The sequence below is a fragment of the Halichoerus grypus genome, chromosome 4 (assembly GCF_964656455.1).
Source record: "Halichoerus grypus chromosome 4, mHalGry1.hap1.1, whole genome shotgun sequence".
Lineage (NCBI taxonomy): Eukaryota > Metazoa > Chordata > Mammalia > Carnivora > Phocidae > Halichoerus > Halichoerus grypus.
The window spans coordinates 10,993,960-11,021,527 of record NC_135715.1 but is presented as its reverse complement, the minus strand read 5'-3'; the positions used below and the strand labels follow the sequence as shown (position 1 = coordinate 11,021,527).

Here is a 27,568-nt window from a genome sequence, read left to right as displayed (position 1 = left end):
AGCTGAATTAGCATGTTCCTGGCTTTTTGATCCAATAGCAACCCTTGAGTAACTACCAAAACTCACCAGAAAAGGAAAAAAAAAACAAAACAGAAAAAGGAGAAATGAGAAATCACTTGGAAGAGGGAAGGCTCTTTAAACTGATATGTGTGGGGAACTCTAGCTTTGGGCAGGGAACAGCCAGGGCTGCTAGGGAGGGAAAGGGAGGAGGAAAGGTCTTGCTTGTCCTCTGCCTTTGTTTAGGGACAATTATTGTCTGCCTCTCACAGGGGAGCCTAGTATTGATGGCTCTGACCAATTTTAATTAATTTAGTTGATTCTTTTAATATTTTTTCTGTCTTTTTAATCAATATATGTATATAGGTCTTTCTCAGTCTTCCATTTTCTTCTATCAGCTTCCCACCTTGCCACACCCACTGCACAAATGCACACTTCCCATCTTCCTACTGCCACTCTGTCATGATTTGGGTTAGCTCAGTATTTGGGATTTTATTATGATCACAGTGTGAACGCTATTCACAGCAGTCCTGTTGTCACCTAAGATTACTTTCACTTTCCTGCACCATTTTTTCTCTCCCACTAAAAATTATCTTTGCTTAGTTTTCAGTGTGCCTGTCACTGATTTATCCACAAACTTGTCCCATGTTTGAATATATTCAGGCACATTGAGTTTTCTGTCAATTTCGTCTTTTTGTAGAAATATTTGGTTTCTTTTAATCTTCTGTAGTCTATACTGGTTGCCTTCTCCATTTGTATTTTGACTTTTTAGCTGAGATTTCCCTGCTTTGTCCTGAAGATTCTTTATGCGTCTCTTTTTTGGATCTTTTTTCTCCTAGATTTTTGTCATAAACCATTTTGTGGTTTATTCCCTTTTTTTCCTGGAATATGTCTTTAAGTAACTTCCTGAGAACAAGTGCCCAGGATCTACATTATATGAGAATTTACGTGAGTGCAGATGACTCTCTATTAACTTATTGAGGAAAAAACCCCAATAGTTTTTCTCGTGGTATAATTTGCAAATTGCAACATTCATCCATTTTATTTATCTATCTATCTGTCTATTTACTTAGCTAGCTTTGGTTGAATCTTTTTTCTTTTCTTTTTTTTAAAGATTTATTAGAGAGCGAGAATGTGTGAGCAGGAGGAGGGGCAGATGGAGAGGGGGACAAGAATCTCAAGCAGACTCCCTGCTGAGCACAGAGCCTGACTGGGGGGGGGGTGGGAACCTTGATCCCAGGACCTTGAGATCATGACCTGAGCTGAAACCAGGAGTCAGATGCTCAACCAACTGAGTCACCCAGGCGCCACATTCATCCATTTTAAGTATACAAATGCAATAGACTGGATGTTTGTATCCCTCCCAAACTCATATGTTAAAACATAACTTCCAAGGTGATGGTATTTGGAGGTGGGGTTTTGGGGAGGTGATTAGATTATGAGGATGGATCCCTCACGAGTGGAATTTGTGACCTCGTAAAAGATAGCCCAGAGAGAAACCTTACCCCTTCTGTTATGTGATTAGTGAGTGAGAAGACTGCCATCTATGAAGTAGGAAGTGACTCCCACAAGACATTGAATTGGCTGGCACCTTGATCTTGGACTTCCTAGCCTGAGTACTGCAAGAAATAAATTTCTGTTTGTATGAGCCACCCATTCCATGTTATTCTGTTCCAGCAGCCCAAATGGAAGAAGACAGTAAGTCAGTGAATTTTAGTAAATACAAAGTTGTGCTACTCCAGCAGAATCGCACAATAGAACATTTGCATCACCCCATGAAGATACTGTGCACGTTAATAGTCTTTCCCTTTTTTACATCTCCACTCCCAGGCAACTGTTACTTTACTTTCTGTTTTGACAGTTTTTACATTGGCCTTTCCTGGACATTCTGTGTATATGGAATCAAACAGTGTGTAGTTGTTTGTGTCTGACTTCTTAGCATAATGTTTTTGAGGTTTATTTGTGCCGTAATGTGTTTCAGTAGTCCGTTCTTTTTTATTGCTGAATAGAATTGCATTGTGTGGATATCATATATCTTATCTGCTTACAAGTTGGTGAATATCTGAATTGTTGCCACTTTTTGACTGTTAGGAATAATGCTGCTGTGAAGATTTACATATAAGTCTTTGGACAAATGGTTTCATTTCTCTTGGATAGATACTTAGAGTGGAATTGTTGGTTGTGTGGTAAATTGTGAAACTGTCAAACTGTTTTCCCAATTGGTGTATCATTTTATGTTTCCATGAGTAATGTGTGAGAGTTCCAGTTTCTCCACATTTCTATATCCTCCTGAACGGGTCTTTTTTATTGCCTTTTAATGGTAGCCATTCTAGTGTATACGAAGTGCTATCTCATTGTGGTTTTAATTTGCATTTCCCTAATGCTTAGTGGTATCAGCTCTCCCTTCATGTGCTTGTTAGTCAGTCATGTATTTCCTTTGGTTGCAGTGTCTATTCCCATCCTTTACCTAATTTTGAATTGGTTTATCTTCTTCTTATTGAGCTTTAAGAATTCTTTATACATTCTTGATACAGATACATGATTTGTAGATATTTTCTCCCAACCTGTGGCTTGTCTGTTTTCTTAATGGTGTCCTTTGAAACACAAAAGTTTTTAATGATAAAGTCCAATTTACCTTTTTTTTTTTTTTTTTCCATTTATGGATTGTGCTTTTGGTGTCATACCTAAGAAATCTTTGTCTAACCTAAGGTCACAAAGACTTTCTCCTAAATTTTCTTCTAAAGTTTTGAGTATAGAATTCTGGATTGGAAATAACTTTCCATTAGCATTTTGAAGGCCTTTTCCCCCCTGCATTTTACTAGTTTCGACTTTTGATATTGAGATGTATTCTGATTCTTGAGCATTTGTTTAAAGTTTTTTTTTTTCCCCATCTAGAAATTTGTAAGATCTTATCTTTGTCTCTAGTTGTAGCCAAAACTGCTGGTGGTCTACCAATTACTAATAAGGAAAATAGCTTTAACTTTTAGTTTATTAACATTATAGCCTCTTTTGATACTTTTGCTTTACATTCCTGGAATAAATTTTAATTAGACATAATGATTTTCCTTTTGTTACTTTACTGGATTTGTGTGCTAATATAATGATTTCCAGTTTTTACTTTTTTAAATACCATCTTTACCAGATTTGAGTAATAAAGTTATATGTATTTTTTGAAACTGTGGGAATATTATATAGGTAATAATAGGCATTATTCCTTAAATATTAAAACTCAGTTGTGAATCAATTTGTACTGGTATCTTTCTCAGTTGTAGGTCTTTAAGCATTGTTCTAATCACTTCTGTGATAGACTTTCAGTATTTTTTGAGGTAATACAAATCAAGGTTTTTGAAGGTTATTGATTGTTTTATTCATATTCCTCTAGATTTCTTTCTTTTTTAATTGGATCTATTTGATTTAGAGATACCTTAAGTTTTTCATCATAATTTTAAAAATAGATTTTATTTTTCAGAGCAATTTTAGGTTTATAGAAAAATGAGCAGTAAGTCAAAGCGTTTCCATATACCCCTTTACCCATCCACTCTCAATTCCCCCTATTAGTAAGGTGTTGTCTTAGTATGGTACATTCGTTACAATTGATGAAATTGTAAATGTTGATATAATTGTCAGTACATTGTTACAGATGTTGATACAAATGTTGGTACATTGTTATTAGCTAAAGTCCGTAGTTTACATTAGGGTTCACTCTTGGTGTTGTGCATCCTGAGGGTTTTGACAAATGTATAGTGACCTGTATCCACCATTAGGTATAATGCAGAATATTTTCACTGCCCTAAATATTCTTGCATTCAAGACCTCTTTGCATTTCTTTCTTTGGCTCTTCCCTCTTTCTTACTTCTTTCCTTTTTTCCTTCTTTTTCTTCCTCTGTGTCAGTTTTTTTTTGTCTCTTTGACACGTGGCAATCTTCAAACACACAGAGGTACTAAGAGTAGCAAGAGTGGTTTGGGAAAGTTCCCTGAATCTGCAGCCTAGCTTCGTGTTTATGTTGGCAGTATTGTTTTATGTATACCTTCTTTTCCGTGCTTTTGCCACTTTTAGCTGGAATATTTTTTTTTTTTTTTTAAGATTTTATTTATTTATTTGACAGAGAGAGAGACACAGCGAGAGAGGGAACACAAGCAGGGGGAGTGGGAGAGGGAGAAGCAGGCTTCCCGCGGAGCAGGGAGCCCGATGCGGGGCTCGATCCCAGGACCCCGGGATCATGACCTGAGCCGAAGGCAGACGCTTAACGACTGAGCCACCCAGGCGCCCCTAGCTGGAATATTTTAACAAAAATTTCAGACATTATGTAATTTCGTCTATTACTTCATTGTACATATACATATGTATTCATTACACAAGTTTTCCTTGAATTTTAAATGTTTACTTTGCATATTTACCTATAAAATAATTTGATATGTATAGGTTTATGACTATTCTCCATGAGTTGTATGCCTTTTATCATTACATAGTATCTTTGTCTTGTTCAAAGATTTTAATTTTAAATTCCACCTTGACTCCTATTATGTTGCATCGCCTTCTTTTTGTTTTATTTGCCTTTTTTGTTTTATTTGCCTTTTTTCTTTCAAAGCCTTCTTTATCACTTGTTTGGTGTTTTGTAAAGTTTAAATTAAAAAACCCAATCTGATACTCTCTTTTAGTATGAAAATTTAGTCCTTCTAATTTTAAATACTTGATTTTATTTCATCTTTACTTGTATTTCAGTATTCCTTTTTTCTGTTTTCCCCTTTTTTATTTGTTGCTTGAATTAAATTGCTAATTATTCTTGTTGTTTCCCATTGGTAGATTGGAAATTCTCTTGTCCTTTAACATTTTATTTGTGTTCATCTTCCTGTTTAGACTGGCATTTTCTCCATTTATAGTTGTAAAGAGTATATAACTGATTGCCCTAACTTTGCAACACTGAAGATTCTCTGAGATTATCTCATACCTCTAGGCTGTGTTTGGTTTTCCCTTGTAGTTGATCTCTTCTGTTTCCAGACTTGCTTTTAGCTTGTGCGTGCACAGGTTTCTCCTTTCTATATGTTCTCTGTCTTTCCCTTCTTTGAGATTTCTGCCCTCGTTCATTGGTTTCATTAGAGCATTTTTTCTTGAAGTTGCCTCGGCTGGAATTTATGGAGGCTATATGCTCAGAAATGCCACATCCTCAGATATATTTCTTTAGCCTGAAGGGGAATGGTATTTTGATTCTAGGATTCTTGGGTTTCTGTTCTTCTCTTTCAGTGGTTAATACACTCTGCTGTTTTCTGGCTTCTCGTATTAAGTCTGAGGTCATTCTGATTTGTCTTCCATTATGTGTAATGTAGTGTTGCTGCCTGAAAGGTGGCCCACTTTCCTCTTGATCATTGGAACTCAGGGATTTTTTTGTCTCCACTAGGACATGCCTAGGTGTGTGTTTATGTCCATGAATTCTGCCTTTTATTCTGGGTGTTCTTTGAAGTGTACAGATTTAAGTGTTTCTTCATTTCAGAGAAAGTTTTTTTCTATTAACTGTTTCCTTTCCTTTTCTAAACATCTATTCATTTTCTCCTTTGGGAACTCCTTTTATTGTGGGTTAGGTGTACTGGACAAGCCCTCTGAAGCTTGTGTCCTCCTGCTCATGATTACTCTCATTTTGTATTTGTGTTCTGTTTTTTGATGTTAACTCTTTATGTTGCTCTTCCAGGCTACTAATTTGAGTTCTAATGGTGATCGTCTTCTCCTTAAAGTAATCAGCTAAACTGCCTAATTGGGAAATCGTGTTATTTTATCCCAGAAAGTTTCCTTCTGTATGGGGGTATGTGCATGTATGGCTACCCTTGAAAAGTTTCTTATTGCCCTATTGCTTTTTGGATTTTTTTACCCCCATTCCTCAACTGCTCTGTTTCTCTTGGTGTCTGTAGTCATTATTCTGAATGCTTGCCCTGTCTCTGGTGGGTAAGCCACTTGCCGTGGTTTTACTGTGGTTGATTTTGGGTTTGGTACTGAGTGCTGTTCAGTGTAATATTCGAAGTGGCAGCAGTCCTTTGAGTGGTTGAAGATACAACCATATCTACTCCTGAGGTCAGGAAGAGCATATATCTCTTAGCATTGTCTTGGTCTCAAGGGCAGAATCTAGCTAATATTTATTGACTACTTGGATTTCTTAGCAAAGTGACCAGGGACTCTTTTGGACCCTTTACTGACTTTGTTTTCAGGCTGCATGGATCTCTGCAGGCCAAACTGACTCCCTGACCTCTTCTTTCACATCTTCCCCCGGAGATCTCTGAAGCTGGCCTCTGGGTTTCCCCCAGCCTATGAGAGACAAGAGCCCAGAGCCCAGTACTTGCTATTGGGTCCCACTTTCCCCCAGATGTCTCTGCAGTATCCTGTGATACTCACTGACTCGGGGGGAATAGCGACCGTGGGATTTGGAGTGGAGAGGTGGTGAATCATACTGGTTTTGCCATCTTCCCAAAGCAGAAATATTTAACCAGGGTTATCTGGATCTCATTAATGAGCTTTGGGGGAGTCTGTGGACCCTCTGAAATTGGGTACATGCTTTTCTAGAGAGAAATTTAGTGAGGTTCTAGACCCTAAAGTGGTTCAGAACAACCAGAGCTGACTAATGGGGAACTCCTTTAGTCATAATTGTTTTCATTAATTGCAACCATCCATTATTTTGACTTAGTGCAAGTAAATCCTAGCTCTACTCCTTCCTAGTTGTATGACTATAAGGAAGTTCCTTAATTAACTTCGCTGTGCCTCACTGTCCTCATCTATAAAGTGACAGTAACTGTGGCAAGTGCATTATAGGATTGTGAGCATTAACTGAGTAATTCATCTAAAATGCTCAGGAAAGTGCCTGGTTTAGACTAAGCACTCATTTTTCTTCCTGACTGTGAGACTCTCACCAGTAAATATTCCACATGCTATGTTTGTTAAATATTGGTTAACATGTTTACTGTTACTGTTGTCATTATTAGTAAAGCTTGCCAGTAGTCAAGTTTTTTCAGATGGCAAACTGAGCTACAAATTAATAACTTTCTTTTATTATTCTTTTGTCAGTTAACTGCAAAATTGTTATAAATGAACAAACATACTTGTAATAAACCACTTTGAAAGACATCTTTTTATCATAAGGGTGTTTGTGTAAGAGTCTAAGAGAAAAATGGAGATGGAAATCTTCTAAAAATGAAACTGATTGGTAAAAGTGTTAAATTCATAAGCTATTTCTGCTTAGGCCCTTGTGCTAAGATTAATGTTAGGACCCTGAATATACCTTTCCAAATTCATGTGTGTGTGTGTGTGTGTGTGTGTGTGTGTGTGTATAATTGTTTATTTCCAAATATGAGTTATGATTAGATTTTAGTGCTTTGGAAAAACAGCCTTTATGTAATCTACAAAGATTATAAGAGTTGGAACACTCTTAAGTAGAAAGGAATAACGTCTTATGGTAGTTAAGAGCCCAGGCGTGGTCAACTGGCTATTCCATATCCTTAAGAACAGAGGGCTGAATTTCCCACTTTTGTTAGACCTTAGTCAGTTGCTTATATATGATTGCCACAATGAAGAAGGAATCTACTTTTGTGATGGGATGGAAGAAAAAGTGCAATGGAATTGTTGAAATTCTATGGAGACCAGACACCCCCACCTCCCATCAGATAATCCTGCACCATGTGGGATCTTTATATTCCAGAAGGATTTTTAGAAACTCTAAATTGATTCTTACCCTTTGCTATTTCACTTATTTAAAAATTAAAAATTATTGCAACCCATATTCTGGTTTCTTTTCTTTTCTTTTTTTTTTTTTTTAAAGATTTTATTTATTTATTTGAGAGAGAATGAGAGACAGAGAGCATGAGAGGGAGGAGGGTCAGAGGGAGAAGCAGACTCCCTGCTGAGCAGGGAGCCCGATGCGGGACTCGATCCAGGGACTCCAGGATCATGACCTGAGCCAAAGGCAGTTGCTTAACCAACTGAGCCACCCAGGTGCCCCATATTCTGGTTTCTAAGAGTTGGCTATAGCTGAACAAATATCATGTTCTATTTTCAGAGCAGTTTTGGATTTTAAAAATATTCAGGACCATCCATACTAAACGAGTTTGGTCTTTTTGGAGTTGGAGCATTGATTGAAAGAATAATTGGTGGAATTAGGAGAAATTACAGAGAAATGGATTTGTGACTAATTTGTAAAACTGCATCAAAGGGACATTTTAGATTTGGGCTGAAGTTGACCTTTTTGATTATTTTTTAAGTCATAGAGGCCAGGATTATCAAACTGGCCTAAGTAAGCCAGAACCAGGATGTTCTGGAATATTTGAAGTCAGTATCCTAGGAAAGTGAGAATACAAAGTGGGGTATATTATACTTTCCCTTAATATTTATTGAGTCTTATTAGAAAGTTGAGGAAGTTTTTATTACACAGATGTGAATAGGTAAACTTGTCAGATAGTTTCAGTTAGGTTTTTGTGTTAAAGCATGTTGTAAACTATTTTGGGTCTTTGAGTTCCGTACTCTTACCTAGATTTTAATTTTTCAAATTTGTTCCTGGATTAGTTTCCTAGAGCTGCCATATCAACATACCACAGACAGGGTGGCTTAACCAACAGAAATTGTATTTTCTCACAGTTCTGGAGACTGGGAGTCTAAAATGAAGATGTTTGCAGGGTTGATTTCCTCTGGAGGCCCCTCTCTTTGGCCTGCAGATGGCCATCATCCCCCTGTGTCTTCACATGGTCTGTCTTCTGTGTGTGTATGTGTGTGTGTGTGTGTGTGTGTGTGTGTATTGTCTGTGTCCTAATCTCTTCTTTTAAGGACATTAGTCGTGTTGGATTAGGGCCCATCCTAATGACCTCATTTTAACTTAATTGCCTCTTTAAAGACCCTTATCTCCAAATACAGTCATATTCTGAGGTACTAGGGGTTAGGGCTTAAACATGGGAATTGGGGGCGGGGAGGGGGGACACAGTTCAGCCCATAACAGTTTCCTTATCCTTTCTTCATCTGATTATTTGTGTTGGGGTCAACAGGGAAGCTCTATAATAGAATCTGTTCAGTTTTCACTGCCACCCTTAAACATAGCCATTATTTTCAAGGTGAGTTTACAGGAATGGTATGTTGGGGCCCATTTCCCAATGTGCTTTTTATCTTTGAGTCCTGTGGATCAAAATCTAATAACTTTAGATCTTTATTTTGAAATCCTGTATTCTCAGGAGGTAGAACTTCAGAATTTTAATAGATATATGTTAGATTCTGTTCTGGACAAAGTGGTTCTCTGAACTGAAAGAGCAGAACCAAAAATAATGGCGTAAGTTATCCTTTCAGGCTGGAATAACAACAAACTAAGTAGAGACCTGTTATGCCAAATACCATTATGAAACTCAACTTTATATAACAGGACAATATCTTCAACAGGTGATCACACCTAAACTGCTCTGTTGAGTTGAGTCAGACAAGTTCTGCTTACCAAAGGTAGCTTTCCCAAACCAAGCCTTGTAATATTTGTCAGTTTAGACTTGATGTATTTAATAAAGATGTTACCTAAAATTATATTAATTTAACATTATTTGAATATTAGATATTCTTAATATTCACTCACCATATACCTCATGTTTGTATCTCATATGCCTTCCCTATAAAGTGACAGTGGAATGTTGAGGAACAAGTTCGTGCATTTGGAGGGATTTTGTAAATTTCAGTGCCATTTGGATGTTAGTTACAGCATGTTTGTTGGGTCTTCTAGCTTTGGGGACAGCTTTTGCTTTGACTAGGCAGTTGGGCCACCAATCACGAGCTGACAGAGCCAAATATTCCTCCATATAAGGGACTTCCAATGCTTCTCAACACTCTCCTTCTCTGTTAATGGCTGACTTTACACATACTTGTTCCATCTGACTTCTCTCCGCACTTTTTGTGACTTTTTTCTCTTTGGAACTTCCCTCAGTGTTTTCATTGGAAGCTAACTTAAGTGTATAATTAGAATTTGCCTGAATCTTGCTTCCCAGGAGGAAAACTTCCCTGTCACCTAGTTACCTGTTCTTAAAATCTTAGGAATTATTAGGGAAATAAACACAAAATATTTACAAATTTAAGTCAGAGAAAAGCAATTGAACAAATTATTTGCTGTTGATTATTTTTATTTAACAGTGGATTTTGAAGAGAAAATGTTGATCAAATCAGTTATCTTTATTTTAGTAATATTTTGTTATATATAAAAACAAACTTTAGTGATGTTGCTTTAATTTCTATTAACTTCTATGTGAAATTATTTCAGATGTGGAGAAAAATTGCAAAATTGTTACAAAGATGTTCTGAACACCCTTCCCTAACATTTACATTTGCTTTACCTGTTTTCTCTGTATCTATGTATCTGTGTCTGTCTTCTTTACCTGAAACATTTCAGAGTAAATTGCAGGCCTGGTGTCCCTTTACTCCTAAATATGTTTGTGTTTCCTAAAAACAAGAAAATTCTTTTACATTACCACAGTACCATTATCAAAATCAGGATATTAACATTTACTCATTACCTATCATCCAGTCTAGAGGTCATATTCAGATTTCACCAGTTGTTCCATTGAAGTCTTTTATAATAAAAGAAACACATTTTCTGGTTTGGGAGCCTATATTACATTTACTTGTCATACCTCTTTCTTTCTAGAACAGTTCCTTAGTCTTTTATTTATTTTTTTTGGGTCAACTATGGTCTTTACATTTTTTCATGAGCACAGGCCCTTTACTTTATAGAACAGCTCTCATTTTGCATTTGTCTGTTTTCTCATGATTACATCGAGGGTGCTCATTGGCAGGTATACTACAGAGAATGTATTGTGTTTCTCTGAGCGTGTTTATCCCATTACTGCTGTGGTTGGCTTGGTTAAGGTGCTGTCTCTCGCATTTCTTTACTGTAGAGTTCCTACTTTTCCCTCTGTTGTCAATAAGGTATCTTATAGGGAGATACGTGGAGCCTGGAAATATCTCATTATATTTCACCCACTAGTTTTAGATACTTCCTAGTTTGTATTTAGTGAGGAGCAAGGCTGAAGATTATGGTGGCAATGGCAGGCACAATGCCAGAAAGATTTGTTTTTCTAAGTTCATCACTACTGAAGTTTGATACATTAAGAACTCAGAGGTGAAGCAAAACCAAATTTACCTCACTGTTGCATTTGATAAGCTCAGTTATTTATTTTTGGGGGCAAATACATTTAAAGCAACAAATATATTTGAAAAAGGTGGCCAAAGGTCTAAACACAAACACTGACATTAGTGACAGTTTGATGGTGATCGAGAAGACAAAACTAAATTAAAATAGCAAATGGATTAATAAAAAGTTGGATGTTTGTGACCATCTGATATAGGCATATAGAACTATATATACTCACTGTAGCATGATTGTGTGTGATTATGTTCCATAATATGACATATCGTGATTGTAGTTGTTTTTACCTATTTGAACAAAACATTCATGGAAAGATAGAGGCATTGCCAGTTCAGACAGATTTATCAGCTACTAATAGACCCTGCAGAGTGCACACTGTCTCACTGATCCCAGAGATTTGTCTTTGAGAATTCAGAAATTTTGACTTGTTTTAGGTTTTTTCTTTTCCTTTCTTTCTTTCTTTTCTTTCCGACGTGTGATTTTTTGTGTGTGTGGCTGGGGGTGGGGGTTAGGTCTTTTGTTGACTAAATCACAAGATTTATCTGTTAGAATGTCAACATATTGATCTTCAAATGGAGAATCATACTATTTAGTGTATCCCTTATTCATATGCTTCTTGGAACTAGCACCCATTTCTGTTGGGTAAAAAAATATTATGTATGAAGCCAGGTTGGCAAAAATTTGGTGAGGATAGTCACAATAAGGGAATTCGGTTTTGTATTTTGAATGTTTAAGACATTGTTTCTAAAAGTGTGTTCCATGGAATTCTCAACCCATAAGGATATCCTGTAAAAGGAGGAGGGGTGTGGGTTAAATAAGCACCGTAAGATACCCTCCTCTTGAGAATCCCAAAGCATTGTGACAGATTAATGAGTCTTAGGAGTCTTTCTTAAAAGCACACGTTTAATGTAGTTGAAGTCAATGTTTCCCAAATAGAAATGACACAGAAACCTTGTTTACTTTTTCTTCCTTCCACATAACAGCCCTCAAATATACGTTTATTGGCATTAGACTTGTGTAGATTTTTCCTTTAGGTGGAACAAGACGAACTCGTCAGCCTACCAGCAAACTTTGACCCTCCTTTGTATTACCTTTCATTCCAGGTGGTTACCTTCACTTTCCATTGATCCTCCCTCCCTCCCTTCCTTTCTCCTTTCTTTTTTTTCCCTCCTTTTAAAGATATTTTTAAAACTTCTGTTGAATTATATTTTGGCCTGGGAGCTGTTTTGTCTCTTTGTATATCTTTGTTTTCATCTCTTAAGTATTGAGTTTGACTTGCAGAGGGGACCTGTTTCCAAGTTCTCGGAAATGGGGCTATACATGGTTATTTAAACAATGTTACACCTACAAGATTCCTGGTAATAATAATAATGCAGGATCTAAAGGAAATGTTTCATACCATCCAGTTGAATAACTTCAGAATTCTATTAAAATGTGTTTAGGAAGATTTCTTTAACAATATCTGAACCTAAATGGTTATATTTTTTAAATTCTGCAAGTAATCATTTTGCCTTTAGCAGCTAGTTATTATTCTAGTTATCTACTTAATTATTTTATTTTGAAATGCTTGCAGCTCACTAATTTAGATTGTAAAATGTGCTGTTTCTGTTCTATAATTCTAAGTTGCAGTAAAGAGGTCCATTTTTGGATTCCATTCAATAATGAGTCTAATGTACTTTTTTCTTACACAGTTATAGAGACGTCTTCTAAGGTAAAACAGAGCCTTGTAAAGAATTTGTATCTTTAAACTTTCATTTTTTTAAAAGATTTATTTATTTATTTATTTGAGAGAAAGAGAATGAGCGAGAGAGAGCACGAGACGGGGGGAGGGTCAGAGGGAGAAGCAGACTCCCTGCTAGGCAGGGAGCCTAATGGTGGGCTGGATCCTGGGACTCCAGGATCATGACCTGGGCTGAAGGCAGTCGCTCAACCAACTGAACCACCCAAGTGCCGCCCCTATCTTTAAACTTTCATAATACTGTGGTTTATAGAAGACAACAGCTCATAATTATGTAGCAGTTTATGTTTACTACATTTTTAAAAAAGTTGTTTATTATTATTATTATTATTATTATTTAGTAATGTCTCCACCCAATGTGGGGCTTGAACTCATGACCCCGAGATCAAAGATTGCATGCTTCACTGACTGAGCCAGCCAGGCACCCCAATTTACTACATGTTTTTATATACATTTTTCCATGAAGAAAATAGGAATGTTGTACCATCTTTGGAGTGACCTGAATTCCAACCCTGCTTCTACCATTTACTCTAGATGTGGCTCTGGATTTGCTGCTCGTTTATTCATTCAATATTTATTTATTTGCTTAGTATATAGTGCGTACTTTTCTGGGCACTAGACATAGAAGGACTTAATCATAGAATAGAGTTAAATCATTCACTTAACTTTTAAAATTATTTTTTCACCTAACGAGGTGTGTGAATAGTATTGATTTAAAGCCCTTGGCACACAGTAGGCTCACTTTGAATAGAGTGGTAAGATGGTTTCTCACATAAAATTTGTTTCTAGCAATAAGAGATGGGCATTACACTTGTTTCTTTCTTGTTATATTTGTCATATAGAATCTTGTTTCTCAAAAAACCATATCTTTCAAAAATTTATTTTTTGAACTATCTATTAAGATCTTTATTTAGTGGCACATTTATTTTACAACGGGTAGATGCTTATTTTAGTGATGATTTGTCATTAAAATTATGTCAAAATGTCTTAAAATGTTGTTGAAACTGTAAACAAACTCATAACACACACAGAGCTAATTATGGATGCCATCTGTTTATTTTTACAAAGCTTTTTTTTTTTTTAAGACCATGGCATTGTCTGCTTCTGATAAGCTTCAAGATTATTATAATGACTAAGTCCTGTCCTTCAATTAGTGTAGTTGAAGATGGGAAGACAATTCTTTTGTTCATTGACCTTTTCCCGTGTCAGAGTGTATGAAATTAGACATGTCATGATAAAGAAACTATTATGAAGTGCATTTAGAACATGCTTAATTTTTATGAGAAAAGAAATTGGTATTAAAACAGCAGATGTGGCCAAACTTTTATTTAAATTTCTAAAACTTATTCAGGGATTTCAATGAAAGACAGATCATCTGCTCTTTATCAGTGCTGTAAGTGGCTTTATTTTAGCTTTGTTAAGTTTAGGAACTTGTAAGCAGTCAAACAAATTCATAATGATGTGTATCCCTGTTAGTATCTCTCTATGTCAGTGCATGTTTTTGTACATGTGTATCCCATGTGTGAGTATGGAAGGCCAGGGATCCCCACGACAGCATCATCCAAAGTAGTTATCAGCAATTTGCTGAGAAAGCAGAGTGATTTCACTGGCTCAGTTTTGCTATTGTGCATGCTAAGCACTCCCCGTGTAAGTCTGAAGGGAAAACAACCTGCAGGATCCATCTGCTCCTTTCTGCTACACTGCATTGATGTAAGAGTACGCTAATCTGGTTGCTTGTCAGGACAGGTTAGTGAAAGCATGAGACTGGGTGAGACTACGCTAGCCTAGTGCTTTGGAAAATCATAAGCTGCCTCTGTGGATGCCATGCTAAGTGTAGCAGAATAGGTTGATTATCAGCCATATGGAGGATTGCAGCTAAATATATAACTTTCTGATAGGAAGTAGTTTCAAAATTGAAAGTGTTAAACATTGCCGGATGACATCTAATTAAAAATGGAAACAAGTAATACAGATAGTTTACAAATACCTTTTAGGTATTTTTTTTTTAAATCATGCCTTGTATGAGATTGTGTTTAATTTTATTCTCTTAGTTTTTTTAAAGTGATTGAATGTTAAATATAATTAACCTCATTTTACCCAGAAGTTATTGAACTTGTTCTTGCTTATTTCTGTTTATTTACCTTTTCCCACACCTATTGATGGGCTCATATTGGCCTTGCAGGTTGAGCATCCCGTCACAGAATGCATTACCGGCCTGGATCTAGTCCAAGAAATGATCCGTGTTGCCAAGGGTTACCCTCTCAGGCACAGACAAGCTGATATTCCCATCAACGGCTGGGCAGTTGAATGTCGGGTTTATGCTGAGGTAAAATGAATGATGTTGAGAGGAAGGATGACGGTTGTGTCCCAAAGTCATGGGACCAGGTAGAGATAAACAGAAGGTAAAGTTAGGGTTTCATAACTGGTGTCGAGTATGTGCTTATGTAATACAGAATCCAACCGGAACAAAGGGTAGACAGTTTTGACATAATTCAAAATAGTTTTAAAAGATTGAGTTTAATTTCTATGTATTTTTTCTGGATGGGGAAAAATAGCTACCAGTCAGTTTAAGGGGCAACAAAGCATTTGTTAAATATTCTTGCTTTTGTTAAATATTCAGTATGCTTGAACGGACCATGGCTTTTGTTTTGTTTGCTTGTTTTCAAATCACATTTGAAGTAAACAGAAGCAATTATTTCTGTGTTTTTGTTTGTTTTTTAGAGCCCACCCTGGGTACACATGAGTTGTTGATTCAATATTTACTTAAATTTTTTGCAAGTTTATTTTCTAATAATTTTATCCCTTACGCTTACATTGAAAGTAGCAGTTAAAATTTAAATTGCAAAGCTTTCATTCATAATTTTAATTATGGATTTTACTCCTAAACTGTCAGTCCAATACTTTTATACTATTTTTTAACTGTATTAATTAGATAATAAAGCAGTCAGTATCTGAAAATGCTTTTTTCAAATGATTAAAATAATTCAAGGAAACATTTATACTATGTTTTACTTTTAGAATTCAAAGTTTATCAAAACAAAAAGTAAATTAATAGTATCTGTGTCTAAGAATACTGGAAGTTGTTTTGAAATGTTTTTTAAGGATCTTGAGAAGAATATACTTGGCCTGGTTATTCTTGCTTTTATTATATTTTAAGTGGTATTGTTAGGACACTGAACTTATTTAATATTTATTCTGATGATCTAAGATATTTACAAATGGAGCACATATCTAATAGCACATGCAAAGTTTCTTTCAGGTCTTTATTTGAAGAACTAAAATTCTCCAATTTTACCATATGTGAACTGTATTGAGAGTAAGAACAACAAATTATCTTTAGCATACTACAGTTGTTGTTCTGCACTTGAGGGTGTTTTGATGTATCGCCTAGGTTATTTTATTTTTGCCCAAAGCATTCTAAGAAGATTTATAAAATGTTGGAATTTTACCAATTTCAATAAAGTATGACTAAGGTCAGGCTAAATTCTGCTTACAGTTCTGTTTGATTTTTAAATACTTGTCTAAGTAGTCTAGAGTGAGTATAAGACTATAATATTCTGAAATCTGTGATTTGGTAAATACTGTATATTGAAAATAGATCTATAAATGCTTCTTCATTGTATAAATATTTAACCTTACTTTGCTGATTTATATTTCAAAGACTGTGCTTCCTTTCCTTTGAACTTTCAGGACCCCTACAAGTCTTTTGGTTTACCGTCCATTGGGAGATTGTCTCAGTACCAAGAACCAATACATCTACCTGGTGTAAGTCATTAAGCTGTAATACCAAGTGAGGGGTTAAAATCTTGATTTATGTCATACTTTTATGTTAAAGCATGTCAACACTAAAGGGTGTAAATTGAAGGACAAGTGAAATTCCTGGGGAATGGCAGTTTTTTGTTGTTTTTAAAAATATATTTTGTACTTTGTGATACATAAGAAAGTCAGAATTCACAGGGGAAGTCCAGAGACATCTGACTTGTAAATAAATGATAGTTTACAATGTTCCCAATTCTTTTGAAAATTGTACTGAGAAAGATCACAGAATCCTAAGAATGGGAAATGACTTTCCTGTATTACACTTTAATCTTTTCACTAAATCTAACCCAGATTCCCTGTATAGTCAGATGTCAAAAATTCAAGCACAAAATCAGCCCCTTAATGGAAGTGGATTAAGTAAAACAAAGTATGCCTCATTCTGTTAAGTGTCACGGACTTTAAGAAGTACATATTTCTACCAGTTAAAGAAAAGTGATCACTGTCCACTTAATTCCTAATTCTTCTGTATTTAATAGCTGTTCTTTAAATAGTTTTTGCTGCATAAAAAGAACAAGGACATACCCTTTTTCTTAATCAAGGTAATAAGTGCATATATATATGACATTATGTTAACTAGTGGATGACAAGGCTGTACCATCTGTGAATATGATTATTCAGTTTGATTACTGGCATGAAGATGGTGAAAGATTACAGGAAGGATTCTAAATTCGAAGATGTTATTGGATATGTGATTTATTTCACTTTTTAAATTGTTTTTGCCCATATGCGTTCTGAAGAGACTTGACCCTTTCTAGGCTGGGAGACTCCATGCTGTGTTCAAAGCCTGAAGGCAGAAAAAAAATTGTAAAGATTTAACAGGCATTATGTGACATTAAATAGCAGATGAGAAAACAAGTATCATAGGGACATACCTAAACATTTTTTTAATCAAACAAAAAAGTATTAAATAAGAATTCATAATGATTACTCTAGTTGTTAGAAGTTTTCACCATGTTGTAATAGCTAACAGGATGTCAAACATTTTGCCCTCGCAAGTTTTTGCAATTTGCAATTTTCAAACGTGAGACCTGTTGAAAGTACAAGTGATAATGGACAAACTATACCCCCTACAGTCTTTGTCCCACCAAATCTTTCTTCAATTAATGCTGCAGCAGGAGTTTTATGTAATAACATTTGCAGTTGTGAGCCATCCATAGAAAGAAAAAAACAATTAAAATGCCTTAAATGTTCTGCTTACTGCTGTTATTTGCTTGTGTGAATGTTGCATGTCAGCTAAATGGACCAAGGAATAGATAAAGTGATTGGGTGCGGGAGAGTGCACACCACGCTTTGTCTATCATTATTGCTGGGAGCAATCAAATTGATGTCAGCAGGACAGTAGATGCGTTGACAGCTGTAATTATGTATCTCCATGGTGATCACTTTTGGCCTGTCGTGGAGGCCCACGAGTCCCCTCCCTTGGAAGCATTTAATCAGATTGGGCTGTCACTTGTCAGGTAGACATTGCGGGCTGGGAGTTGGACTGAGGGAGAGAGGTGAATCGAGCATGAAGGGTGGGAGACGGCTGAGAGTTTCACACGGTCCACCCTTGATACAGAAGAAAGACATTTAAATTATGCCAGAGGTTTCTGAGCAATGGCTTGAGACCCTCATGCACAGGTGCCTGGGCGGTGGTGGTAGTGGTGGTGTGGTTTTTCCTCCTTGCCTCTTTAACTAGATCAGTCGGTTTTCACTTGGGAAACTCTTTTTGGCTGTTACCTTTTTTGTCACAAGAATACATACTTCATGGGCGCCTGGGTGGCTCAGTCGTTAAGCATCTGCCTTCAGCTCAGGTCGTGATCCCAGGGTCCTGGGATCGAGCCCCGCATCGGGCTCCCTGCTTGGCGGGGAGCCTGCTTCTCCCTCTCCCACTCCCCCCTGCTTGTGTTCCCTCTCTCGCTGTGTCTCTCTCTGTCAAATAAATAAAATCTTAAAAAAAAAAAAAAAATACATACTTCAGAGTTAACTTACAGGCTGTACTTTTCACATGGTTCTTTAAGCCTAAAATTTACTTCCATGGCATTGATGAAGATTTAAAAAAAAATCTTTGATCACCACATTTTGTAAATTTGTTACTTTCAGACTGCAATTTTGTTCTGCTCAGAAATTTGGTTACATTTCCATTTGACTTTATTCTTAAAGCTTTTTGTGCCAAAGCTAAATATATTTTTTTGTGTAGCCTTTGTTTCCGTAGAGGAATGGTGACTTAGTTTGACCTTTAATTCATTGTTAGAAATAAAAGCTGATGATATTTGAAAAAAGCTATATAAGTAGGAAATTATAAGTCAGAGTCTTCATGCTTTGTTACAGTTTTAAATTGGAAATGATTTGCTAATGAAATGTGTTTGATTAGCGATGTGTGTTGATTACGTATAATACTTCTTGATTTTACCCTATGTATTTGTAAATTAAAATGACATACCTTCTGTGATCATAATTTTAGTAGATGACATGGTTATATCCAAGAGCCCTGGGTAACTTAACTTTTAGGATGGTGGTGTTCAAGGTAACTAAGACTTTAAATTATGCACTATAGAAGAAAGTAATAAATAATCTTTATTGTCTATGTTATTTGACCAGTGGGTTGAACAGCAGAGTTCCACACTAGCCTTGTAGCAAATAGGATATATTTAAGTCAAACATTTTAGAATTTGTACCAGTCTCAATTTGAAACACAGCTTTAGCAAGCATGCTCTGGTTTTAAATAACAATACATGGAGGTAAAACGAACTCTTTATTAACTTTTTGCTACTAAAATGAAGAAAATGGAAGTTCAGAAGGCTCTTTTCTGTTCTGTAAGTTAGTTGCCAGCTGCCGTTTGGAGGCTGTTTAAATATGGGGAGAGAGTAGATTATGATTTTATTGCTTTCACAGCTGTCCCATTAATTCTTTTCTAGTTTTTATAAACACTGTGAATTTCATAGTTTCATAGAACTAAAGTGTGTTTCCAGAAAATAGAAAGCCAAGATATGCTTAAGTGTGCTGAGTGACTTTCATTTAAAATTGATTTTCATACATGAATGTGAATGTAAATACAAATATCCATACTTTTGTGTTTGCAAATACAGAAATAAAAGCACTCTGGGTATGTTACAGTGTTATCTTCTGAAGCCTTACAAAGAGAATAATGGTAGTGTGATTTTTTTTAAGAGAATGAAACTATGCTTTATCTTTTGATGTCACCGTATAATAAAGCCATCATCATACCCTCATGTGGATATCCTAGACAAGAGGTTCTACATGTGGTCCCTTGATAATTGCCTAAATTAAAATATTAAAGGCCTAACAGCCGCTGTGTTGACCTTTTTCTGCCTTGCTGCAGACAGATGAGCTGCTGTTTATTAGGAAGCCTTCTTCCCACAGGTGAAGAGCTACGTGAGCTTCCGCTCTTCTCTTCCCACCCCTTTACAATGTTGGGCATCAAAGTCCTGCTGTTCTAGCAGCTCCGATTAAATTCCTCTGTCTTCAAGACCCCTAGGACATGCTTGACAGTCTTAAGTATTTTGATTAACTTTTAAATACTTCAGATTCCAAAACTTAGGCACAATAATTTAATAAATATTTTGTCCTCAGCAACTGCTCATTTTAAAAGTTTTACATGGCTAACCTCTGTGCCTTACTGCTGGTATCAAACTGGGAGAGGAAAACAAGAATCAGCGATGTACTAACTAACTTGTTGGCTGGTTAACAGCAATCAGACTCTTCAAAAGAATATTTTGAACTTGAGCTATTTTTTTCCACCATGAAAATCGCAAAATCAGAACTCTAATTGGGGCTGTGTCCTTACAAAGCAAAGCTATGAGAAAAGCTGTGTAAACATTAAAGTCTCGGGGGACTAACAGTAAGAGAGAAAAAACGTTGTACAGTTGAGAGGGTAAGGCAAAAAAGGAAAGTGTTATAGACATGAAAGCCGCAGGACCAGTGTTGCTGTAGAGCTGATGAGCAGAACTCCCGAGTCCTGCTGCCTGGCTTGACTGGGGTCCTCCCTGGAGCTCTCAGAAGGGTACAGTGGGGAGTGTGCCTAGAAGGGGCATCATTCATGCCATGCTTCAGTTGGAAGACACCATCAACTAGCTACAGATGCAGCCCAGGATAGTGATATATAAAGTCATAGTATTGTTATTTTTTTGAGGTTTCTTAGTTCCTTTGTTTAATGAAAGAACAAAAAATACATTATACTACACACTAACAGATCAAGATAATTTGGTCTCTATATAGTTTAGATCGTTTTTCTGTTTTCTGGAAGCTGAAAAGTTACTTGAGATTAAATTATCCATCTGCTCCTTAGAAATTAAAATTGTTGTGAGAAAAATATCTGCACAATATGAAGTTACTTTCGTTTCTTTCTTTCTCCCAGGTCCGGGTTGACAGCGGCATCCAACCAGGAAGTGATATTAGCATTTATTATGATCCAATGATTTCAAAAGTTAGTTCGATTTCTTAATAGCTTTGTTCGTTTTTCTTCTGAAGAGACAGTGGAAGTATTTAATTAAAAAAATCTGAAATGGAGCTTTTCTCTGAATCATGTGCTATAATTAAACAAATAATTGTGCCCTGATGGAAAAGTGAAAGCAGAGCAGATTTTCTTCCTCTTGAGAAATTTCATTACCATGTTACTTTGTAACACTCCCCAGTCAAGTCAGTCAATGGCTCTTCCCCCCTGTCAAATCTCAAATCGAATGATGATCCCCTTTCCCAGCAGTAACAAAGCTGCCTACCCAGTGGCTCCAATGCAGCCCATACAGTGAGGATGAATTAAGTTGTTATTTGGTCGTTCCTGAAAAATGCCTGAGATAGAAGTATGAATGGCAGGCCATATCAAAGAATTGGGGTGATAAGTCATGTTTTTTGGAGTACTTTTTATCATTTTTCTTCAATTTTTATGAATTAGTAATTTGTGGGGATTGCACATAATTAAATTTTATGTAAGAGTATAAGATGTCTTTTTGTCCACCTGTCTTTTTGAAATTTGACTTTCCAGAATAACAATGCTGCTTAAATTCTTAGATTGTTAGAATTGTAAGATCTCATAAAATGTAGAATTCTGACTGCAGAATTTACTAAAAACCCTTTCTCAAGATGATGTACTTACAGCAAGCAAACCAATTTTTATTTATCTTTTTTCACTTAAGTTTTTACAGTAACATTATTAAAGTGAACTTTAGATATTTTGGTTGTTAGGGAAGCACTATTTAGTTTAAAAATAAGAAACAAAAATATTATAGATTGATTTTTAGTAGATGTGGTTCCATTTTTGATGAATACATTTCTGTTCAGAAACGTGGCCTACAAATAAATTTTCAGGCTGGCTTGATACTGAGGAACTGATGGAATGTGCTGAAGTAATTGCACACTACACGTTGACTAATGTAGTAACGAGAAAATATTTTATGAGTACTTAAGGTCTTATTAGCAAGCAAATTAGTAATAAAATGTTACTTATTGCTTATTTGTTTAGGATTCCTCTAAATAGGCAGAAAGTCATATAGAATAGGAAGACCCTTCTGGTTTTCTAAGACAAGAACGCTTTGCTTCTGTTCTGTGTTATGTGTAAAAGCTAGCGAAGCAGGGTGTCAAACTTGGAAACGACATTCTCGTAGGGAGAGAAAAAACAAATCTTGCCTAATCCTCCCCTATCACAGATGTTCATATTCTATCCCAAATAATGTTCACATTTTAATATCTTCCCTTTTAAACTTTTTATGCTTGCTTTTATTTCATTGTTAAGCTCAAATAGCTCTTTTCTGTGATAGTGAATATAGGAGAAATGTCTGAAATAGCTTGATTTTCATAATTATTTAGTTTTAAAAATCTTAATTGCCATACTTTATATTACAAACTGAACCACTGTGAAGGTTCAAAAGGTGTTCTGGGAAATCTGTTAGGAAATATTTTGATTTTTATTAGGATGAATTGTTTGACTTTTAGGTAGATTTATAGATACCTATGTAAATTGTTTTTTGTTTGTTTGCTTTTAGCTGATCACATATGGTTCTGATAGAACTGAAGCACTGAAGAGAATGGAAGATGCACTGGATAATTACGTTATTCGAGGTGAAAACAAACGTTTGGGGTCTTATTATTATACATGGTGTCCAGGTCTAGAAAACAGCTTGAAGATACGCTAGAGAATTCAGTAGAAAATGTGGTTACTATGTGTTTAAATAGAAATAAGAAAAACTTGAACTAAACTGACATACTAATTAAGAATAGGTATTTCATTTTCTTTAGCAGCCCTATACTCTACGTATATACCTTCAATTATTTAATTAACCTTATGATTCATGACCTTTACTAGATGAGCATTTAGTATTTTATGTACTGTATGGAAAATGGTTCTAATATTCTGAAGTCTTTTACTGGCCAGTGCAGCAAATTAGCTATTTATTGTCTTTTGTCGTTGTCGATGATGTTTTGTAGGATGAAACTTTGAAAATGCATGGAGATATAAAATACAGTCACCTGCAGTTGACTAATTTGGGAGTAGAGGGACTAGCCCTTTGTGTCTATAAGAGCAAATTATAAAATATTCTCTAGCAAATGCAATTTTGTTACCTCATGTACATACAGGTCAGTACTAATGCTTAAGAAAGTGTGATTCTATAAGCCTTTAGGATGTAAAGCAATAAGTGAATTAGGAGCAACCATTTTCCTTTTATATGTTTTATATAAAAGATTTTATCTTTAAGTAATCTCTACACCCTGTGTGGGGCTCAAACTTACAACCCTGAGATCAAGAGTTGCATGCTTCACCGACTAAGCCAGCCAGGTGCCTCACAGCCATTTTATTTAAATAATGAAATCAAAGTCCCCTTAAGGAGTAAATTATGTTGTAAATTGTATTAGCAACTTTTCTTTTTTTTTTTTTTTTTTAAAGATTTTATTTATTTTTATTTGAGAGAGAGAGAATGAGAGAGAGTGAGTACATGAGAGGGGGGAGGGTCAGAGGGAGAAGCAGACTCCCTGCCGAGCAGGGAGCCCGATGCGGGACTCGATCCAGGGACTCCAGGATCATGACCTGAGCCGAAGGCAGTTGCTTAACCAACTGAGCCACCCAGGCGCCCTGTATTAGCAACTTTTCGTTAGTCGTGAAAAGATCATTTCATTTTAGTCCAGCATAAATTATCATCAACTTCAGAAAAATGGAGTTTAACATTAAATTTAAAGTGTAAAATATAAGTTCACTTTGCGTTATAAGTGAAGAGTGTGGGTCTAAGAACATTCCATGGGAAAGACTGGTCTGGGTAGTTTTGCTGTTTTTTCATGGCTCATTAAAACAGTGGAGCTAGGAGGCTAGAATTTGGAGGCTGAGGGGTTAGAACAGTGGTGGAGTATGATTACCTGGCCCCCATCAAGCCCATACAGAGCTTTATGCAGTTTCAAAAAGATTCCCTGCAAGGGGACACAGCCTGTAGGTCAGAAGGCTTGGCAAGTGGACTACAACTTTGTGTGAATTAGAAAAAGTGCTCTTTTCTCAGGGTGTATTCAGCCCTGAGACAGAGAGCCCAGCTTAGCAATGTAGCATGTCAAACCCTTACTCTGCACCATTGACCCAGTGCCTTTGTGCAGTAAACAGTTTATACAATGGTACAGTAGTGGCTCAGGACAATTGAGTGACTTTATTTATTTTTTTTGAGAGCGTGAGTGGTGGGATGGGGTGGTGGCCAGTTGGGGGGAGGGGCGGGAGAGGAGGGAGAGAATCCCAAGCAGGCTCCATGCTGACACAGGGCTCCATCTAATGACCCTGAAATCTCCCCCTGGGCCAAAATCAAGAGTCAGATGCTTGACTGGTTGAGCCACCCAGGGGCCCCTAGAGACTATTTTTACATTTCTCTGCTCATTTTTGTCTATGGTGAAAAATAGTCATCCAGTCCTCACTTTTCCTCATTTTTTTCTCTTGTTGGATCTGGAGAAATTTCTTCCCTCCTTTTCCTTTTACTGTCACTCTCTTTTCTTAACATTTGTTAACTGACAAGTAACAGTGATTGTATCTAACCTTATGGGCTCGTGATTCACCTTTGTTAATGGAAAGAAAACAGTAAGCTCTCAAGGGAACTCAGATGTAATAAAAAAAATATCAGTAACATCCGTATCCAAAGCATATACACATTTGAAAAATCCTCTTCACATTCTTTTTAGCTCATTCTCTAGTTCTTTTTTAGCTTTAATTGTGGAGTATTTAATATATATATATTTTTTAACTCTGCCATGTTCCACCATAAGCAGCATTTTTTCTCTAAATATTGGTTAAGTAGGCCTGGAAGGGTCTATTTTCCTTAGAAATAATATCCCCCCAAATGTGTGTTTGAAACACACATCTAGTTTGGGTGTTTGTCTCTGTGTGTTTAACTACACACAAATAGACATAAACAAGGTACTTGGGGATATTATTCCCAGAGGCCTTTAAAGTATTTGTAAGAGTTTTCTAGATTCCTACCCCCAACGAGTATTTTTGTAATTTTTATTCTGGTTGTTGAATTACTAGATTTTGGTTAATTTGGGTTTTGCTCTAATGAGCTTGAGTGGTAAATTCATGAATTTGAGGTAGTCAATTTGACAAAGAATATTTTGTCAAATCACATCTCTATTAAACTTTGATGTAACGTAGTGGCATGGCATATGGGCAGTTTGTCAAAATATTAGCGTTGTATGCTACTCTGGCTTCTGAAAGGAATACTCTTTCATATTTATAGAATACACTTTCATGTTTTATATTTAAATGAATGCCATTTTACTTACTCTACATCATATATTCACCAGTTACTACATTTTTAGTTTATTTTTATTTATTTAGTTTTTAAAGATTTTATTTATTTATTTGCCAGAGAGAGACACAGCGAGACAGGGAACACAAGCAGGGGGAGTGGGAGAGGGAGAAGCTGACTTCCTGCTGAGCAGGGAGCCCGATACGGGGCCCGATCCCAGGACCCTGGGATCATGACCTGAGCTGAACGCAGGTGCTTAACGACTGAGCCACCCAGGCGCCCCTATTTTATTTTTAAAAAAGATTTTATTTATTTATTTGACAGAGAGAGAGGGAGAGGGAGCATGAGCAGGGGGAGGGGCAGAGAGAGAAGCAGACTCCCTGCTGAGCAAGGAGCCTGATGCAAGAGTAGATCCTAGGGTCCCGGATCATGACCTGAGCTGAAGGCAGATGCTTAACCGAGTGAACCACCCAGGTGCCCCTAGTTCCTACATTTTTAAATTAAGTGACTTAAATACAGATTAGTAGGCTTGCTGTTATTCTCCTAACTTTATATGTATCATATGTAATATAAAATGTGTTTCATTGAGCAGATCGTTTTTTTCCATGCTTAGTATGAAATTTCTGCTTTTGGTTCACTGTGATACAATAGAAAGAAATCAGACAGGCCTGGATTCCTATCCTGTCCTGACACCATTTAGTAACTACGTGATTTTCAACTTTTTGAGGAACCTCCATAACCAGAGTGGCTGCACCAGCTTGCATTCCCACCAACAGTGTAGGAGCGTTCCCCTTGCTCCGCATCCTCACCAGCATCTATCGATTTCTGACTTGTTAATTTTAGCCATTCTGACTGGTGTGAGGTGGTATCTCATTGTGGTTTTGATTTATATTTCCCTGATCACAAGTGCTGTTGAGCACTTTTTCATGTGTCTGTTGGCCATTTGGATGTCTTCTTGGCGGAAATGTCTGTTCATGTCTTCTGCCCATTTTTCGATTGGATTATTTGTTCTCTGGGTGTTGAGTTTGGTAAGTTCTTTATAGATTTTGGATACTAGCCCTTTATCTGATATGTCATTTCATTGCACCCTGTTCTGCTTCTTCAAAGCATTTACCATAACTGTAATTAAAATATTAGTTGTCTAGTTGCTAAATGTTGGATTATCTCATAAGAAAATTAGGTGCTTGAGGGCAGTGATGGTGTTTATCCTGTTTACTTGTATATTATTCGTGCTTAGCAGTGCCTGACACATGGTAGGTGAGTAATATTTGTTGAATGAATTAATGAATGAGTGATAATATCCCTATTTCAAGGAGTTTCTAGTAAACTTGATATGAAACAGTCAGAAAGATAACGTGAATTCACAGATGCCATAATGGTGGAGTAAAAAAGTATTTTTCTTTCCTCACCTCTGTATTTGGTTCTTTGAAAGTAATGCGAGCACTGTCTTAGGACTTACATGTGACTCTGTTGAGAGTACCTCACTTTGTGCTTCCTTTGAACGGCTCCCCAGAGTGGCAGCATTTTTTAAAAGACTGATAACTCACTGTGGACGGGAAATACAGGGGATGGGCACACTTGGGAGTGTTTGGAGTATGACTTGCTCTTATCTTTTGGGATGATGATCTGGCATCGGATGTTAAAAGTGCATACTCTTTGACCTACCTGTTCAGTCTTTAGGAATCTTATCCTACAGAATTAAAAGACTGAATTGTGAGGTAATGTTAACGGGGACATTTATGACAGCATTGTTTACAGTAGCCCAAATTCTAACCAACCGAAGTGTCCACCAAATGGATGGACTGAAAGAATTACTATGCATCTTCAGTGTAAGTTACTACTTAGCTGGTACTTGAAGACATGTCCTTACATTAAGTAGGAAGGCAATTTGCAGAGTAAGGTATGGTGCAGTCTGACGTTAGTTAAGCCACCTTCCCATCCTACAATATCTTTATTGTTTTTGGATGAGCATAGAGAAAGATGTGGATGTATACACATCATATTGAAATATATATATATATATATATATAGTTCGCTCAAAAGGTTTATCAGAAGTTCGTTTTCTCTTGATACATTGCCCGCAGGCTTTTTATTTTAGGTAGTTCAAACCTAGAGAAAAGTTGAATGAATAGTACATCGCACACCTGTACGCTCTTCACCCGGATTGCTCA

The 27,568-nt window shown here is 36.4% G+C and overlaps 1 protein-coding gene across 5 annotated transcripts in view; it reads left to right on the top strand.

Annotated features, from left to right (window-relative positions):
- PCCA (propionyl-CoA carboxylase subunit alpha) overlaps positions 1-27,568 on the top strand; it is a 396,319-nt gene that overhangs the window by 167,446 nt on the left and 201,305 nt on the right. For all 5 annotated transcript variants that reach the window (XR_013446865.1, XM_078070126.1, XM_078070127.1 and 2 more), the window contains 4 exons: positions 15,056-15,199; positions 16,564-16,638; positions 21,050-21,118; positions 22,671-22,746. Coding sequence is in view for 4 of the 5 variants with exons in the window: in XM_078070126.1 (XP_077926252.1) it covers positions 15,056-15,199; positions 16,564-16,638; positions 21,050-21,118; positions 22,671-22,746 (364 nt within the window). In the remaining variant the exon portion in view is untranslated. The remainder of the gene's footprint in view (positions 1-15,055; positions 15,200-16,563; positions 16,639-21,049; positions 21,119-22,670; positions 22,747-27,568) is intronic.